The sequence below is a fragment of the Rhinichthys klamathensis genome, unplaced genomic scaffold (genome assembly GCF_029890125.1).
Source record: "Rhinichthys klamathensis goyatoka isolate OS25496 unplaced genomic scaffold, OSU_Roscu_1.1 h1tg000391l_1, whole genome shotgun sequence".
Classification (NCBI taxonomy): domain Eukaryota; kingdom Metazoa; phylum Chordata; class Actinopteri; order Cypriniformes; family Leuciscidae; genus Rhinichthys; species Rhinichthys klamathensis.
The window spans coordinates 3710856-3729393 of NW_026606894.1; the positions used below are offsets into that span (position 1 = coordinate 3710856).

Below are 18538 nucleotides of genomic sequence, written 5' to 3' on the forward strand. Positions count from 1 at the left end.
TTGGAGGTTTCACCATGACAACAACTTCTCTGTGGTATTTTAAAATGACTGACATTAATTTAGTGATCAAAATAGCACTCTTGTGGAAATATGACAATATTTTGAAGTTATCATTAAAATCTGACTAATTTTCAATTTGTTTGTCATAAATCAACATCTCAGGAAAATGTTATGGGGTTTCTAATCAATATATTACTTTCTGTTACGAAACAGGGCATTGATTTCACACATGTCCACTGTAGAGACATCAGGACTTAAAGCATGTTTATCAGGCATTTTGGGAGACACAATAAGTGAATATAGGAAAGAAATTATATATCAATATTCCTATGAAATATTAGATATTATTATGAAAATGTTGCCAATTATTACTCCCATTATTACACTTCTTTTTTCATTACATGCTGCCTCCAGAACACATTAATATGCATATTAGATACATTTTTACTAACATTGTATTGAATGACACTGCCCATTTATGGCCATTTTGCCCACATATTACATAAAGTAAAATGGTATATCAATTCATTCAGTTATATCTTTCATAACATAGTTAAGAATCATCTTAAAACAAAGTTTGGTTAAACAAAATCCTGAAACTTAAAATTTGATTGGTGAATAAAAAAACCTCCCATTGTTATACATCTTTTTTTTTTAAACAATCGAGTCCTGGTGTCCACTACAGAGGACATAGCATAACATATTAATAAAATATCTTTTTTCAAAAATGTCCCCCCATTTGTTTCTTATGCCCTAAACAATGTAATGACATTTAAAAAATACTACATTTAAAAAACTTTTTTCCCCCTGGGTCTGTGAGAGAAATTCACTAAAATATAATGTCCACTACAGAGGACACAAGTCTATTCCGGGTCCCAGGAGGATATAGTAAGTACATGTTGTTAATAATTATTATCACTCTGTAGCCTACTTAAGTGTATAATTAATTAAAATGTAACAAAGATTCCCTAAAATAAAGTGTCAGTTCTGTAATGTGATGCAGCCAGTTGGTGTAGACCTCAGTATAATGCTATTTACTTAATAGTTAAGGTTATCAGATTTTAAAGGGGAAAACTATGTATTTCTATAAATACTATCTATAATCTTCAAACAAACTGCTTTCACACCCTCTGAAATCCGCGTTTCCTGGTTTCCATGGTAGCACCAACATTCTTTACGACAGTGTACTGCCGTATTCTGACAGACCGGTGTCGTACGTTTTTGCAGAATCACCATGGCGTCTGTGTTGAAAGAGACTGCGGGGTTGTATGAAACGCTGAAAGCTGAGTGGAATAAAAAGAATCCAAATCTTAATAAATGTGGAGAGATCCTGAGCAAGTTAAAGGTACGCCCGATGATATGGAAGGGTAACATTACTCTTAAACTGCGGGAATGAGCTGTGGTTGTAGTGTGATGAGCAGTTAGCGCTAGTGCTGCTATCTAGAACGGTCTAGTCGATTTCCATTCAACTTACCGACAAACACGTTATGCTTGTGTTTTAGTTTATTTATGTGATAAAGTACTGTTGACATTTTTGTGAGCTGTAGTGTGGCTTTGGGTTTGTTCCACGCCAAAGTAGCAAGTTAGCTAGCAGACAGCGAATTCATACAGTAGTGAAACAAAATGACAGCGTTTGTGAACTGATAATTCATTTATATAATGTTTTTTATGTCCTTTACAAATTACATTTCCTCGGAAACCTTATTTTTTTAACGTTGTGAATAATCAAGAAAAATAAAGACCCTCAATTGATAGTTCTCAAGATTCCAACTATATTGTCATTCATTAATTCTATATCAACATAATCTCATATTATATGCCTGTCATGTATAATTTTAATTCTTCTCATTATGTTGTGGTGGATTATTTCTTCTTCTTATTATTATTATTTTGGTAGATATCCCTTTTGGAATTGAACTTTCTACCAACCTCTGGGACCAAACTAACCAAACAGCAACTTATCCTTGCCAGTGAGTATTTATGAAGGTTTTACGATTGTTTTTAGCTGAAATTATATATCTATTTTAATTGTTTCAGTCATTCATTCATATTTATTCTTTTCTTTTTTTTTTTTCATAGGAGATGTTTTGGAAATCGGAGCACTATGGAGCATCCTGAAGAAAGACATCCCCTCCTTTGAACGCTACATGGCTCAGCTTAAGTGTTATTACTTTGATTACAAGTAATGACATTTTTTGGTCTTACTTCTTCTATTTGCTCACTATCCCTTATTACTTACTTAAAGGAATAGTTCACCCAATAATGAAAATGATCCCATAATTTACTCACCCTCAAGCCATCCTAGGCGTATATTACTTTTTTCTTTCAATAAATGCCTTCTAAAGTGAAGCGATGGGTTTTAATAAGAAAAATATCCATCTAAAACTTTATAAACTATAATCACTGGCTTCCGGCAACGGCCGTGTGTTTATGAGTTGACTTCCGGTGGTCATCCGTCTGACCTCATGTATGACGTAGGCATAGCGTAAGCTTAGGTGAGATGGTGATTTATAGTTTATAAAGTTTTAGATATGGGTATTTTTCTTACAAAAACTCGTCGTTTTGCTTCAGAAGGCATTTATTAACTCACTGGAGTCATATGGATTACTTTAATGATGGATGAATGTGCTTTTTGGATCTTCAAAAGTTTGGGCACTGTTCAATGCCATTACAAAGTTGGGAAGAGCCAGATTATTATTTAATATAACTGCCACTGTTCAGCTGAAAGAAGAAAGTCATATACACCTAGGATTGCTTGAGGGTAAGCAAATTATAGGATCATTTAAATTTTTGGGTAAACTATTCCTTTAATATGTGCTGACAGCAGTCTTGCCTATATCCTGTATGTTGGCACCAAGTGTATGAAATGCCACATTTAAAAGGTAGATATTGTGGGCAACTCATCACATGTGTATATTGTAAATATTTATGTATACAATACATTACACATACAATGAACATGTACTGCCTTCTGTATTTCTTTCAAGAATAAATGGACATTCGGAACACAGTTTCAGCACGTTTTACCCTGAATTGTTTTGCTGGCTTTTTGTTTGCTCCTGTTACACTTTCCTCTCTTAAATGTCACAGGGAGGAGTTGCCCGAGTCATCCTACAGTCACCAGTTACTGGGTCTCAACTTGCTCTTCCTGCTCTCTCAGAACAGAGTGTCTGAGTTCCACACAGAGCTGGAGAGATTGAGTGCAAAAGACATCCAGACCAATGTCTACATCAGACACCCAGTTTCATTAGAGCAGGTGTGGGACACTTTTTACTCGTCACTTATACTGAATGCATTTGACAATGTCTGTTTTGTTTGTTTCCTACCTTTTTGCTTCTTCATTTCAGTATCTGATGGAAGGCAGTTACAACAAGGTCTTCCTTGCCAAAGGAAACATCCCTGCCGAGAGCTACAACTTCTTCATTGACATTCTTCTTGATACCATTCGGTAGGGGTATTCTTAGTCTTAATGGCTAAATATAGGTGATGAACCATGTTTTGGATTGTTTGGTCATTTAAATATGTTGTGTTTTGTTTGTAGAGATGAGATTGCAGGTTGTATAGAGAAAGCATATGAACAGATTCAGTTCAATGAGGCCACGCGGGTGCTTTTCTTTTCCTCTCCAAAAAAGATGACTGAATATGCGAAGAAAGTAAGTGTTCAATGTGTTTGAGTGAATTTTGTGCTGAGAATTAATTGTCATACAAATATTGGCAATTAACGATTTAATTCTGTTTGGTTTGTCACTTACATTAAGGGTGTGTTGACACTTGGCATGTTTGGTTCGATTAAAACAAACTATGGTGTGATCGCTCTGTTAGTGCGGTCCATTTGAACGTGTGAACTCTGCCATCTGAACCCTGGTGCGCACCTAACAAGCGGACTGAGACCCTAAAAAAAAGATGGGTCTCGGTCTGCTTCCAAACAAACTGGTGCGGTTCGAATGAAATATAAACGAATCACGGACCAAAGACAAGTAAACTACTCAAAAAATGGACAGAATGCTCTAGCATACCTGTTTTTCATAGTCACGATGTTGCCCATCACAAGTTCGGTACACGTTTGTGTGTGACCTGCTGCTATTTTGACTTCGTTACACATTTTTTAAGCTCTTCACGAGTTCTCAACTGGTCAAAATACTAACATATGTAGGCTATGCACATGCAACAAGTGCATTTAGCCCTGAACACAGCATTGTTTTGGATGTTTGGAAGTTATATACGTCACAAAATATACGTAATAAAAGCAGACCAATCAGGTTATGAATATAACCCTACGTATTTTGGTTCGGTATCTTTAAGTTGGATGTTAAAAATGCCAATGTGAACGCTAATTTGACCAGAACTAAATGTTTTGGGGTTTTTTTTTTTGGTCTGGACCAAGCGAATCGAACTACATGCGTTATATTTTACTTGGAATTGTATATAATATAATAATAAAAATTATTATAAAACAGGCCCATATTATTTACTTTAATGCTTTGAAAATTAATAATATTTAACATTTATTTATCAATTATTTGTAATATAAAACCCACAAATCCTTATTTCTTGTGAAGGAGGACATATCTGTACTTTATAACAGTTTGTTTTATATTCTTTACTCCCTGGATTATGTTCCCCGTTCACACTGCCAGCGGCTTTTTTTTTAAAATTTTTTATTTTTTATATAAAACTAAGATATCATTATTTGACTAGGAATTAGACTTAAAATAATTAAAAGTAGCATTCTGCTTTGGATAGTGTTCCAGCGTTGCTCAGTGCGTTAAGTAGTTAATAAGTCATTAACTAGATTAACGATTGATCAATCAACAAATTAAAATCACTCATACTGTTGGGTCTACAAATGGACTAATCATAAAATTATTATATTTTCTTGTCCCTAATAATCAACAGAATGCAAGAGAATCTGTCAAATGAACCGCAGCGGTGATAAACTGTTCATTTATATAGTGATTCTTTCCCAAGCATCATTTTATTATATCAATGTATGTGGTTACAGTCAAATCATATAAAACAGTGAAATCGCTCCGGAACTGTCATCATGTCTTTCCTGTGTCGTGACAAATCGGGTCCTCCCTCGTAATAGGGTCTCCCCAAACTGTCAGTAAACTGTCAAACTGACTCCCGTCGCTTGACATACCAAAGCCACACCCGTCGCCAGCGCTCCATTGAAAATAAATGGGATCATATTGCTTTGTTGCTAGCGGTGCTTGACTCCACTATCATGTATATAATAGAAAAAATGTTAAGCACTTTCATTTGACTTTTTTTTTTCACAGAAGTATGCATATTAGATCAAATAACCGCGATCAGAGGATTAATCAATAATCGCACATACTCGTCATACTTGTTAATCTTAATGTTATTTGATGAATGGATATTAATATACTTTTTGTGCTCTGCAGAGAGGATGGACCCAGAGTCCTGATGGATACTACTCATTCAGTACCCAGCACCAAAAGACAGAGGAAGTGAACATCCCCTCCACAGAACTGGCCCAACAAGTCATCGAGTATGCAAGGCAGCTGGAAATGATTGTGTAGTGTGGATCTGGCAGCATTTAGACACATGTATACATAAAGGTTCACATTTGTTTATCCATTGTACAGTAGCCCTATATCTGTACTCAGTTCAGACACCGGATGACACAGCCGCTAATAATGGCTCTCAGAGGATGAGACCAGAACGCTTTGACCTACACTTCAATATCAATATCTACCGGTGTCCGGATCTCTCTGTATGATTGTCTGGTGGGTGTGTCATCTGTTTTCAGGAACCCTCTTGCATTTCTTATCTAATGACTGGATCTCAAAAGGTGTTTTTTTGGGGGGGGAGGGGGGATAAACATTTAATCTGTCCTATTTTGAATATTCACATGTTGTTCTTCTCAGCAAGGTTTGATGGTTTTTATCAAGAGTGAGTTTGCTTGAGATGGATGTTGTCAGCAGCAGCTAAACTTCAGTGCTTATTCATTGTTGCCCTAGGAGTGTTCATTGAATTATTATACTCTTTTGCCCTTGCCTTGTATCCTAGCAACAGCGTGATGATTGCAGTTAAAAGTTTGCAGATGTTTTGTAATTGGGTTTTTTTTGTCCTGTAATGGGATGATCCCTCTCCTAAATTGTCACGAGGCATTGACGATTCTGATAAATAAAATGTTTTTTTTTTTGTGACTCTTTTATAAAATGTCTTCTGAAGCACTGTATGAGTAGCATGTTATCATTTATATTGTGCTAGTTAGATACAGGAACTACTGTGAAATATGTTAGTGTATTTGTCTCAAGTGTAAAAAACTATATCAGAGGTAAGTAGGTTTTCTAAATCAAAAATATATTAGGCTTGACAACCAACGTTAAGATGCACTTTAACATGCATACGATGTTGTATATATATGAAGGGTCCTTCAGGATGTGCTTATGTTTGTTTCATTCTCTATTTTCAGTTTCATTCTGTTTTGCCTTGCGGGCTTGTGTTTTTATTGGCCTTTTTCTAAGAATTGAAGGACTACGGTGGAGCATAGTTGAGTATCGAGATTGGCACAGTCATTAGGTGGTTCTCAAGATGAATGGTCCATGGATTCATAGTGGTATCAAACCGAAGGATCGCCATCGCCACATTGACTTTTCCAATAGAAATCATCACTGGTGCCTGAAGGCCAAGTGGAGTTGTGCTGCATGTGAGACTATCAGATTTATTTATCTAGAGTATTACTGCTTTTCTTTTTAATTAAAGGTGCTTCTCCCAGTGTGGACAACCACAGTGGCGGATTCTAGATGATGTGGCATTGGTGTGGGTCAGTATTGTAAGTGTCTGCAGTGGTTGTGTACTCTGTGGTCTTGCCTATCGTCCTTCATGCTGATTTTCCACTTCTCGTGAGGGAGGAACATCAGCCAGTTTAGATCCTACAGTTGAGGGCAGAGGCAGCAGAGTGTTTTTGGTGTCGGATCCCCGGGGCCTGAGCTTTCACAATCTTTCTCTACTGTCGTGCAGGGGTGATTGCTGGGAAGCTTCTTTTGCCAATAAGAAGAAGCCTCTTGTTTTATTCAATTCTATAAAAGAAAACCAGGAGATATTTAATGCAAAAACTAATATCTGGGTAATATTTAACCAGACTCTTAAAAATAAAGGTTCTTTATTGGCATTGATGGTTGAAGAACTTTTAACATTCATGGAAACTTTCCATTCCATAAAAGGTTCTTTATAGTGGAAAATAATTCTTCGATTTTTTTTAAACGTTCTTCACTCCAAGAAAACTGGTTATTTTAAGAACTGAACGGTTCTTTGGAGAACCCAACATGTTTTTTCTTGGCTTCCCTGTGGAAACCCCCTTTTGAAACCTTAATATTGTTAGGATTCTTTTTTTTTTTCGTGGCATTGTCATGATAGTTGAGCAAACTGAATACACTTGTATTAAAATAATTGAAATTGTTCATTTTGCATTGCATTTCAAGACACAAGAACAAAAGACAGAGCATAGTCAATTTGAGGAAAGTCAGTTATATTTTTGATTTCTTGATATTTTTGTGCCTTTATTTTCACCCTCTCGAGTTTGCTGCGGTCTGTCGCATGTTTTCTTGCACTTCAGCAGGTTCATTGGCTTTACGTGGAGCTGGACTGGTGCCCAAGCTGGTGTCTTTTTGGTTGTAGACGCAATTTCCCTCAGCGTTTCAGGTACAATGTGTGCTGTCTAATAAAAGATCTGCCCCTGTTAGCACAGACTTTAACCTTTCCTCTCTTGGATCCTGTTGAGGGCCTTTCTCTCTGGAAGGTTTTAATTTAACAACATGTTATTGTGAATGCAGCAGCCGACATGTTGGTTTGGGCAACTCTATATCATACTGTTCATGAGACTGTAGGTATCTTAGAGGAGAATGGGGTCAGTTGTCACATGGGTTATGTATGTCCCAGAAACTAAGGTTTTGATTATTTTTCTAGCAATAGTTTTGTATAAAAGTTCAAACATCTCCACTTTCGTAAATATCAAACCATATTCTGTTTTGGCTAAACAATTACAACATACAAAACCAATGTTGGAGTTTTATAAGATAAAGCATTTGTCTTCGGGACTGGAATATTATCACATTATTTTATAAATTCCATAAATTATAAACCTAATCTAAAGGTTTATATCCAGCTCATTTTATTTAAATTTTTTCTGTGATTTTGTCCAACAGAAAAATAATCTATTGTCCACTGTTTTTGTAATTGTGTAAACTCAGATTTAGGATATGTAAAATTCTATTAGATGGAAAACTGATATTATATTCAAGATGATTAATTTTGACAAATGTATTATTCCAATGAAAATAAAATTAAAGTTATTTTTCTTGAACAACTTTATATATAAACTTAAGAAGAAATGTTCAGGGTCCTAAAGAATGTTCAGGGTCAAGCTAAATTTCACAGATTTTTTTTCTTCCAGGAGACCATGGACTGCAGCCCCTTTTTGTAGAACATTGTCAATTAAAAGCAACGAGAACTTGTAATTTTGTTAGACTTTTTAAATAATGAATGAATGTTATGTACACTAGCATGTGTGAATGTGTAACTTTTTGTATTGTTCTAATAAATTAAAAAGGAACAGCTGTTACAGAAGAATAATATAATATAAGACTAATTGAACAAGTAAAAGAAATACATTTTTGTCAGTAATATGACAGTATGACGTTTGCCACGTTTGAACGAATGATGAAACAAAAACATCCAATCTAGAAATTCTAAATATTCACTAGGCTATTAAAGATTCCATATTGCGTTTTCCGTTGTTCTTTTGACTGTTTTTTTTTTACGGTCACATATTTGAATTAAACCGCGCAATTAAATTCGCGCGCAAACATTCATTGTTCAATTGATGACTTTTAATATTTGTATTATTTAAGCTTTATCGTGCTGTAGCTTAATGTAGGCCTACTTTCCCCAAATTATTGAAAGGGAGCGTTTTTTGAGTAATAAAGGCTCGACGCTGGCGTGGCTGTTTATCAATGGTGGGCTATCAGTGAACATGAATGGGGAGTTGGAGATGAATGGAGACTGGCTGCTGTGATTCTGTCATGGCGTATAGAGCTGAATGAGAGCTGTCCAAGGTGCTGAGGCTCTGCACTATATTAACTGAGTTTGTGCACTATATTAACTGAGTTTGTGCACTATTCACAATGTTACTATTAATAAAAATAAAAAATCTCTTTCTAACATTAATAGTCACTCTCTTTTCAGATTTAACAATGGTGATTGCTTGTGCACATGGACATTTTTAAAGCCATATCGCTCCAAATGTCATGACAGCTACAACACTGGACCGATGCAGCTCCCATTCGGGGACACTGTGTCCATCCACGAGTGTGTTTAATATGAGTGTGTGAGAACTGCTGTAGACAGGTAGAGAGAGAGAGAGAGAGAGAGAGAGAGAGAGAGAGAGAGAGAGAGAGAGAGAGAGAGAGAGAGAGAGAGAGAGAGAGAGAGAGAGAGAGAGAGAGAGAGAGAGAGAGAGAGAGAAACAGGGAGGGAGTGATTAAGAGAGAGAGAGAGAGAGAGAGAGAGAGAGAGAGAGAGAGAGAGAGAGAGAGAGAGAGAGAGAGAGAGAGAGAGAGAGAGAGAGAGAGAGAGAGAGCGAAGGAGGGAGGGAGCGAGAGAGGGAGGACGATGATGATGCTGCCGGTGGAAAATGGCTGCTGCATCCTTGAGCCCATCCGAAACCATATGAAGGTGGACAGAGAAAGACAAGAAAATGAGAGCAGCAGCGAGCACAAGGAGTGAGTGAAAGAGAGACTGTGTGTGCGTGCGTATGTGAGCGAGAGTGTGAGAACGCGCGCGCGTGCGCGCGTGTGTGTGTGTATGAGTGTGAGAACGCGCGCGCGCGAGTGTGTGTGTTCGGTAAGAAGGGGAATAAAAAAGACGAGAGACCGGGGGGCAGCCAGCTCGAAGCGGCGGGCAACACCGAGCCATGGAGGGCGAGTAAGTCCATGCATTTTTATTTGACCAGAACAGAGTGATTGATTTGCAGCACCTCTAATGGACTGTAAGATGCTCACGCGAGACCATCTGATGTTAGATGCTCATAAACACTATTACGCAGCTATGGCTATCAACACTGTACACCATATTCTCCATATACATCCAACATTTGATGAATAACGCCAATGAATGGGCCTTATCTGAAGTGCACTGTATAAAACGCCTTCAATGCCGCGAATAGGGTGCAGTAAGAGACGGCTTTTTGTCTCGAGGATGATGTGTGAGGAGGCTCCACGTATAACCACCAAATACATCCATGAATTATAAAACGTGTCGTTAAAAAATCGACGAATTATGGCGAGTTTTCTGGCGTCGGGAACACATTGGCGGGATGGAGGCGCGGAGGGATGCTTTTATCAACGCGTCTCGAGTTTCATTATGATTTTTAAAGCCAAACTTTATGAATGAAATGTGATTTTTCTCTCACCCCCCTCCTCCTCTTCATGTCTCCCCCTCCCCCCAGCGCTTCTCTTCTTCTTCTTCTTCTTGTCCACATCCTCCTTTCACCCACTCATCTGCCCATTGAATTCGCTGTGCTGTAGCATATATGTAGTTTTATTCATTCATAAAACAGCGGGATGAACGAATGAGTGCGCGTGAACGCGTGTTGATCGGTCGATATGACGGTGCAATAGCTTATAATAACGGGAAACGTTCAAAACAATACAAATGGGGCTCTGAATCAAAATGGATGTGATTTCATAGCGTTTATTGTAATGGAGCTTGTCGGACTGGAAAACCGCTATGAGGGCCTTTATGGCGAATGGGCGCGTTCATTGATACATCTCAGGGAGGAATATAACTCTTCATCTCCCACCCTCTCCCTCATCATCTCCACACATTTCATTCCCCTCAGGCCATTCATTTATTTACGGTTTCTTTCTTTGCGCTACTCCCTCTCATATTAACATATGGAGCCATTAGGTCTTTTGTTGTTTTATATTGGTGTCATTGTGAATGTAGAATGGCTATATTAAGCACTTTTCTACAGAAATGAGCGACGCCTGTAAACGCTTCTTCCGTGTGCGCGCGGAAAGTGTGATTAGATTTTCCTCGCCCACGTGACCGTCCATTAAAAAATCGCGCTGTTAGTGTTTCCTCCCATTGTTATAATCGTGCTTCACTGTTTATACATCCTAGACTGAACCTATAGTTTATGGAATACACAAAAGCACACATGATGGTGTGATTTAAGATTATTCATTCCATTTAACACAATAAATCAGTCCTCGCCACCATACCACCCCATCTTGTCTCAAGAAATCAATCAAAATTCACCTGTATCCCCGCGTCTATTTAAGAATGTACTTATTTACAGTAGCCTAAATGATTTTAAAGCACGATATTTTTCAATACCACGCATAAAATGCTTTTTTTTACTCACAGATATCACTGAAATGGGTGTCTTGACAAATCACACCTGTCTCTGTCATCGCAAAACTAGTCGGGGGGAGCGGCCCTGCCCTTTTTTAGCCAATCAGAAACGAGATCTCGTCCCGTCAATCCATAGAAAGTTCGGGTTTGCTGACATATCTTTGGGGCGGGAGAAGGGGCGTGTCTAATTAGTGGATAAATCTGGCAGATGTTGTCAAAAGGGGTAAAATCAATAACAGCACCGGCTTTAACACCAACATAAAAATTGACCCTACACGTTTAATGTTTATGGCTCTTTTTGTGGAGCACTCATAAGCAGGGTGCGAATTAAGGTTCCCCCCAAAGAAGGCTTGATCCCCCCTGAAGGGCATCAAAATAAGATGTTGAGGGGGACAGAGAAAGTAGTCTGCCCGTAATATGAAGCTTTACCTGTAAATATGAAGATACATTTCTAGCTCTGACTGATTTTAAGTACTCATAAGTACACATTAATTCAAACGTCTTGAAAATATTTGATCAAATTGTAATCTGAAATGATTTGGACTAACATCGTCATGGCGTGGGCAGGGAAAAGAGCCAAACATGTTTCATCCGCTCCTCCAGTCATGTGTCTGCTGCAGCTGTGACCATCACATGAACCATATTGACCCTTTTCACATTTCCGGGTTTCTCAGAAGCATAAGTCGACTCGTCGTAGTTGAGTAAACTTCTATAGCGGAGAATGAGAGACTACATTAAATGTATTTTTGTGTTCCCATTTGCTCACATAGCAAAAGAAAAACTCCACAATAGTGTTTTCACAACTTTCAATAGGAGAGAGATTGATAACGGCAGTCAGAAGAGAGAAGGATGTAAATGTTACTGAAATTTTACCACAGCCGCAGTTTTAGAAACACCCTCACTGCAGCGATAACTAGTGTTTTGTAATTTGATGCAAAGGTAATACAATACAAAGTATAGTGTTATAAATGTACACTTTTTTAAAATATATAAATCAAATATAAATATATAAAACGTTGCAGATTTACGATGCTATTGACCGTTAAAACGCATCACCACAGTTTGTGAAAAGGGTCCATTGCAGGCAAACGATCCCTCCCAAAACCCTGTTTTCCAGCCCCAAACTATCCTGCATGGCTGCAATTGGCTGGCTTGAATTTTTCCACGTTGAAAAAAAAGGAGGATTGTGTTCAAGTACTAAGTACCTGGAAAATTTGCACCAATTCATTAGTGCTTTCTAATAATAATATGTTTGTCTTTGTAATCTTTTCTTTTGCTCATTGTCTGAAACAGCCTTTCTTCCGATGATGTCCAACCACTTTAACATCTACTTTTCATGATCCAATAATCTTCAAATTTGTCCCACCTTGCCTTTTTTTCTCACTGACTATTCAGTTTCACTTGGGAATGCGTCCAGAAAGATTACAGAAGCAAAATGGGTTATGAACGACAATTTTAACGAATGAATAATAATTTTATTTTTAATGTAATTACATTTTTACGAACGCTAATTTAAGTGGATATTGCAGGGTACTTCCTTTACACATCGTCTCTGTAACGCAGTGTCTTTTCTCTATTATTTGCCATTTACCTTTATTTTGAGGATATTTCCATATGTTATACTGATGGTTGCGTTTTCTTCTTTAACGGCCTGTCGCAAAGTCTGTGTGTGTGTGTGTGTGTGTGGGTGTTTGTGCTCAGCTGGCTAGTGCACTCACTCCTTTTACTCCCCTAACAGTGTGCGTGTCCGAGCGGTGGTGATGACACGTGACGATTCTAGTGGTGGCTGGGTGCCCCTTGGAGGTGGCGGCCTCAGTCACGTGATCATTTGTAAGGGGCGGAGCTCTGAAGGTCGTGGGCGGAGAGAGTACGTCATACGCGGAGAACGGCTACGCGATCGAGCAGTGAGTGTGTGCGTGTGTGTTCATGCCTGTCTTTGAGTGTACTGATGTTCCCTCAGCCCGACAGTCCCGGTAGTTGTAGCAATTTAGTAGTCGCCCTCACGAGTGGCCCGCAAGTGACCCGCCTCTCTTTCTTCATGTAGCCTGTGCTGGAATGCGCCATTCAAAAGGGTCTGGTCTACAACAAGGTGAACCCCATCTTCCATCACTGGCGTGTGGAGGAGAGGAAGTTTGGTCTGACCTTCCAGAGTCCAGCTGATGCCATCTCCTTCGAGAGGGGGCTTCAAAGTGTCCTTGATAAGCTGGACAGAGGTACAGAGCAGCAAAAGATAGAGAACAGGAAGCTGGAGCCAAAGAAATGAATGTAGTTTACACTGAGTGTGTGTCAGTCAGTTTTGATACCTAGTAACCCTGTTGTTACGACCTCGAAATGTACCAGTCCAGAGAAGACGATGCCATGAAAGTATATTGCAAATGTCTAATGGGTTTTAGATGATCCCATTTTCTTTCTTGAAATGTATTTTGGTTCATTTCTAACATTTTCCTGCAGGATCCGACTCGCCATCGTCCTCGACTCCTGAAGAGGGCGACACCGAGGATGATGGTCAAGCAGTGAGTGTTTTTATCACGTCAAAGTGCTTCAAAGTATCTGGTTCATCTTCGCGTCTATCTGAGATTTACAGTACTTTGTGCCTAGATCCTTGTAAAGTCATCATAGACATTGAAGTCAGTTCTATTTATTTGAACTCTTTCCACGCCAGCGTTTTAAAAAAGAAAAAGTTGCCAGGCCACCGGCAGCGTTTTTGATAATTTTCACAAAAATGTCACGGCCCCCAGAATATTTTGTTGTATGAATATCTGAACATGCAATTTATCAAAAGAAAGAGTAGAGCCTCTGCTTTTATTCTAGTTTCTAAGAGATTCTAAGTTCCATAAAATAAGCAACTTTATGAGCAAAAAGCTGAGGAAATCCGTTTTTTTGTCAAAGACTACATCTTTGGGATTCAGAACGATGATCAAAACATAGATGGAGTAGATCGAGTCTCTCAACACCCCGAAAGCTTCACAGTCCTGTAGCTCGTCCTGCGTCGATATTTCATTCAGTAACGTTTGGGAGATTTGATGTATATGCAGATTAATGTTGATGATCACGTTACTTTACATATTCATACTTGTTTCTGCTTCTTCTTTGCCTGTGTTTTGATCATGAGATTCAGTACTCTTTCAGAAGATTCGTAATAGTGCCCCCTACTGTATAACAGTGAAAACATGGAAAGCCAGAAATTTCCGTCAATGGCAGGGAAAGAGTTCATATATGTTCCTGGCTTTATTATGCACGATTTATCGGACAACAAAATTGTCTTTGTAATCATCAATATTAATCAAAATGTAATAAATCACTCTACCATTTCCTATCTATAATCTTGCTAATTATTTAGCAACTTGGTCACTTTTTACGCCGCCCAGTTTTACATAAAGTCAAAGCAGAGTCATGATTGAAGGATTCATTCATAAAACAAGGCAATCCAAACTACACCAGTCATCTCTAAACCGTATTTCCTCCATCTTGTGTACATGCTGTCGGCTTTAGCATTAGGTGGTTCTGCATGTTTGATGACTTGCAGTCTGTCTCAGTCTCATACAGGGAGTGAGTCGTCGTCCAACAGCAGAAAAGAGATGCTGCCCAAACCCATTACCATTGTGACCAGCGAGTCCTCCTCCACCTGTTTTGTGCGCTCCACAGAGGAGTTCGCGTACGGGACAGGTCACGTCGTCACGACACAGACCCCGGCCCAGGTAAAGGATTCACATTGCTTGAAAGTTGATTCCAGCAAGTCATATTGGTCAACGGTGTTTCCACGATAGAAAAGACACATAAACACACATGCCAAGTTCTTTGAAATATACTCTTTTAATTCATGTCGATTTCACGGTTTAAAAAACAACAAAAAAAGGTGTACATTTAATGACTCTAGAAATTTCACACGGTGCAACCGTCAATTTAAAGGTACAACCGTCAATTTAAAGGTACACTATGTAGGAATTCCGTTTTTGTCAAACAGCGACCCCTAGAGTCGCTGTGGAGTACTTGTACTGTCGTAAATAATGAGAGGAAATAAGGTGTGGCCCCTTTAAGAGCTGCGCGCGCCGGGTTATTTCTGTTTGATGCTCATTCTTATCCTATTTTAAGTGAAAGCCTGACCGAGTGAGACTCTTGTCCGGTTTTCTCACGCGGTCAGTTTCTTGTTTTCTTTTCCTTGACTCTTCCGAGCCTGTGGTCACGTGACGGTCGTAAAGCGATACGTTCTCCAGGTCACATGACCTGGCCAAGACCTTCTCCAAACTTAAGCGTAGGATGAAAATAACTCATATGTGTCAACTCTTTTGCCCAAAAGTTACACGGCGTGCCTTTAAAGTAATAACATTTTAACACACGTGAACGTACTCAGCATAATAATTATTTACAAAAATGCTTTAAAATGTTTTTATTTAAATATGTATTTTATATTTTGAAGATAAAAAGCATTTTTTTGTACAAATACCATGAATGAATAATTCATAAATAGTATGTTTGTAGGATTTTATTTTTTTTGCATGCTGGTTGCACCACGTTATATTTTGGTCACAGACCACATGACTTTGACTGTTGGACAAAAGCAGTGAGGCAGTTTTTTTCAAAATACAGCCAAAGAATTTCATCTTTTTAATTAGGCTTTTTGCTTCATAATGATACCAAGACAGTTGTATCAACCCCTACATTTTTAACTTTAATATCAAAATGAAATTCAATTCAGAAATGATGCGAACTGGTGTGTTTAAGTCACTGTATGAACGAGCTGCGTTCTTATTGTATTTTTGAAGGAATGAATAGATCCAGACAAATGCAGAGTTACATTCAGTCCTCACTCTTCTCTCGCCGCAGATCCATACCCGACCCGCCCAGCACCAGCTCACCCAAGTTACAGCCGTGTTGAACCCTCCGGCACCCCCTCCGCCGCCTCCGGCCCCCCCGACCCCGCCCTCAGCGCCCCCTGCCTCCTCTCCCCTCTCCCCGCTCTCGCCCACGATCTCCCTGCTGGAGGAAGGGGACCTCCGCAGCCTGGACCCCTGCAAGGACCTGTGGGGAACACGCGGCTACGAGGACTACCGACGCGCCGGTGCCACGCGGACCAAGGTGGGCGGGCTGACGGGGGGCGTGGTGGTGAGCGGCAGCCAGGACAAGACCGAGCTCTGCGTGGTGCGCTTCGAGAAAGAGCTGGCCGGCGTGGGCACCACAGGCTGCGAGGTCACCGTCATGCTGGACACCAAAGGTTCTCAGTGCAACTCTTCGCCCACCTGCATGCCCAACGCCGTGCCGGGGGTGCCGTCGGCCAGCGGCTCCCCTCAGGAGACGGGTAAAGGCTCTCCCTCTCCCTGCTGCATCCACGCCTCTCTCGCCACGCCACGCTCTCGGACTCGCAGGCGAGGGGGCGGCGGAGGGGAAGCCATCTCTCCAGACGACGACAGCTCCTGCCCACAGGGCTCCTCCTCCTGCTCGTCCCGCTGCGTGTACTGCCGCTCCGTCTTCAGCGCCTCAGAGAACGGAAGGGGCCGCTGCCGGGACGCCCCGGACCCGGCGCTACACTGCCTGCGCCAGTGGACGTGCGTGTGGTGCGCAGAGAGCCTGCTCTACCACTGCATGTCGGACTCCGAGGGCGAGTTCTGGGAGCCGTGCTCGTGCGAGGACTCGATGGGCGGCGGGCCGCACCCGCTGTGCTGTGCCCGCTGGATGGCGCTGCTGGTGCTGTCTCTTTTCGTGCCCTGCATGTGCTGCTACCTGCCCCTGCACGCATGCCTGCGCTGTGGGGAGAGATGCGGCTGCTGCGGAGGGAAGCACAAGGCCGTGCGATGAGGCCTGAGCGGGGGGAGGGCGTGTGGGCGGGGCTTATTGTGACGGGACGGGAGCACAGGGAGGAAGAGCCGCAGAGCCAGATCTCCTACATAAACCTTCACGATAATATCCCCTCGCCCCCACCGAGGCCGTCTGCTGCATTCCGCTCTTTCTATTCTGCGCTCGGACCCTTCTCGCTCGTACCGGCGGTGGGTGCATGGGTTCGGGGAGGTTGCTCTCTGATTTGCTGGTCGTTGGGGTCAGGGGTCGTCTCCGGGAGGTGGGGAGTGAATGGGGTTCAGTGACGTGTAAACATTTGTTAGTTTTCTTTTCTCTTGGGTTCTGTTTTTTTTTTTTTTTAGGGAGAAAATATGAGATGAAAAAATGTTTATAGATAATGTTATCAGACCTATTTTCAGTATCTTATTTTACTTGAACTACTGAAAGATTTTTTTTTTTTTGCAATTGATTTAACAAATACACTCCCCTCGTACCTCTAAGTTGATGAGTTTTACCTCAATGTCCAGAGGAGAGTAAGGCAAATAGAGAAAGAGACTTATTTTGGGGACTGTGTGCTGTGGTGAGGTTTTGTATATGGTCTTTGCGGTAGGTTTTTCACGCACGTTCGGCCAGAACATATTTGTGAAGGAGAACATTTTGATGTTGTACCACTTTTAGTTTTTCGAGGACAGGGAACGTGAACGGTCTGATCGAGGGCAGTTTCACCAAAACCACCACTTTCACCACATATGGACGCATACATGCTCATTCTTCTGTTAAGAGTATAGTTGTGTTTAACTTGCCAACAACTGAGAATGTTGCCTATATTTAAAGGATAGACCAAAAAAAGTGAAGAGATAATCTAGTCCTGAATCTGCCGAACATTTGCACAGCAAATGTAAACCGAGGCCTTGAAATGTAGTTGTACACGCCACCAAAAATACAGTGCAAATTAGTTATTATTAGTCAGAAGTTAAGAATAAAAGAAAGGACTGTTGTGTGTGACACAACAGTTTAACTTTATCTGTTAGTATGGCAACAAGAGAAGCACTCAATCATTAACTATAATGGGTTATACTGCACCTCACGTGTCCTAACAAGTGCAACAAAGCGACAGATCATTTTGTCTGTGGAGTTGTTCCAGTTAGTCCCGCCCCCAGTAAAATCCCATTGGTCCAAAATCATCAAACGTGATCGTGTTACAGTTTATTTTCATTTTCACTGTGGACAGACAAATTACTTGACACTGAAAACTTGTTGCCTGGTTAAAGGCCATTGTTAAAGTGAAAAATAGAACGATTTTAGACCAATCGGTTCAAACGCTAACTGGCGTAACGGTTCGGACCTCGAAGTGTTAAGAAACATTGCTTTAAATGAT

General features: G+C 40.3%; 2 protein-coding genes across 3 annotated transcripts; both read left to right on the forward strand.

Annotated features, from left to right (window-relative positions):
• The first annotated feature begins 1193 nt into the window (after positions 1 to 1193).
• psmd8 (proteasome 26S subunit, non-ATPase 8) lies at positions 1194 to 5604 on the forward strand. Its single transcript, XM_056234153.1, has 7 exons — positions 1194 to 1345; positions 1898 to 1970; positions 2080 to 2182; positions 3091 to 3256; positions 3348 to 3448; positions 3542 to 3653; positions 5409 to 5604. The coding sequence occupies exons 1-7, from the start codon at positions 1235 to 1237 to the stop codon at positions 5544 to 5546; spliced, it is 804 nt and encodes a 267-aa protein (XP_056090128.1). The 5' UTR covers positions 1194 to 1234; the 3' UTR covers positions 5547 to 5604.
• A 4001-nt stretch (positions 5605 to 9605) lies between these two features.
• On the forward strand, positions 9606 to 17224 carry spred3 (sprouty related EVH1 domain containing 3). Of its 2 annotated transcripts, none has more exons than XM_056234148.1 (6): positions 9606 to 9752; positions 13127 to 13292; positions 13433 to 13601; positions 13840 to 13901; positions 14925 to 15086; positions 16213 to 17224. In XM_056234148.1, the coding sequence occupies exons 1-6, from the start codon at positions 9643 to 9645 to the stop codon at positions 17179 to 17181; spliced, it is 1638 nt and encodes a 545-aa protein (XP_056090123.1). In that variant the 5' UTR covers positions 9606 to 9642; the 3' UTR covers positions 17182 to 17224. The 2 variants fall into 2 exon arrangements, with proteins under 2 accessions (XP_056090123.1, XP_056090124.1); XM_056234149.1 differs by having other exon boundaries at positions 9659 to 9954; positions 16213 to 17222.
• Positions 17225 to 18538: the final 1314 nt, after the last annotated feature.

What these genes read in the sequence shown, in the direction of transcription:
- spred3 (XM_056234148.1), top strand. Translation starts at nt 9,643, where the DNA reads ATGATGATGCTGCCGGTGGAAAATGGCTGCTGCATCCTTGAGCCCATC. An exon ending in AGCAGCAGCGAGCACAAGGA is followed by an intron (nt 9,753 to 13,126) that starts GTGAGTGAAAGA and finishes CTCCCCTAACAG; the next exon opens with TGTGCGTGTCCGAGCGGTGG. An exon ending in CCTTGATAAGCTGGACAGAG is followed by an intron (nt 13,602 to 13,839) that starts GTACAGAGCAGC and finishes ATTTTCCTGCAG; the next exon opens with GATCCGACTCGCCATCGTCC.
- psmd8 (XM_056234153.1), top strand. Translation starts at nt 1,235, where the DNA reads ATGGCGTCTGTGTTGAAAGAGACTGCGGGGTTGTATGAAACGCTGAAA. An exon ending in ACAGCAACTTATCCTTGCCA is followed by an intron (nt 1,971 to 2,079) that starts GTGAGTATTTAT and finishes TTTTTTTCATAG; the next exon opens with GAGATGTTTTGGAAATCGGA. An exon ending in ATTCTTCTTGATACCATTCG is followed by an intron (nt 3,449 to 3,541) that starts GTAGGGGTATTC and finishes TTTTGTTTGTAG; the next exon opens with AGATGAGATTGCAGGTTGTA.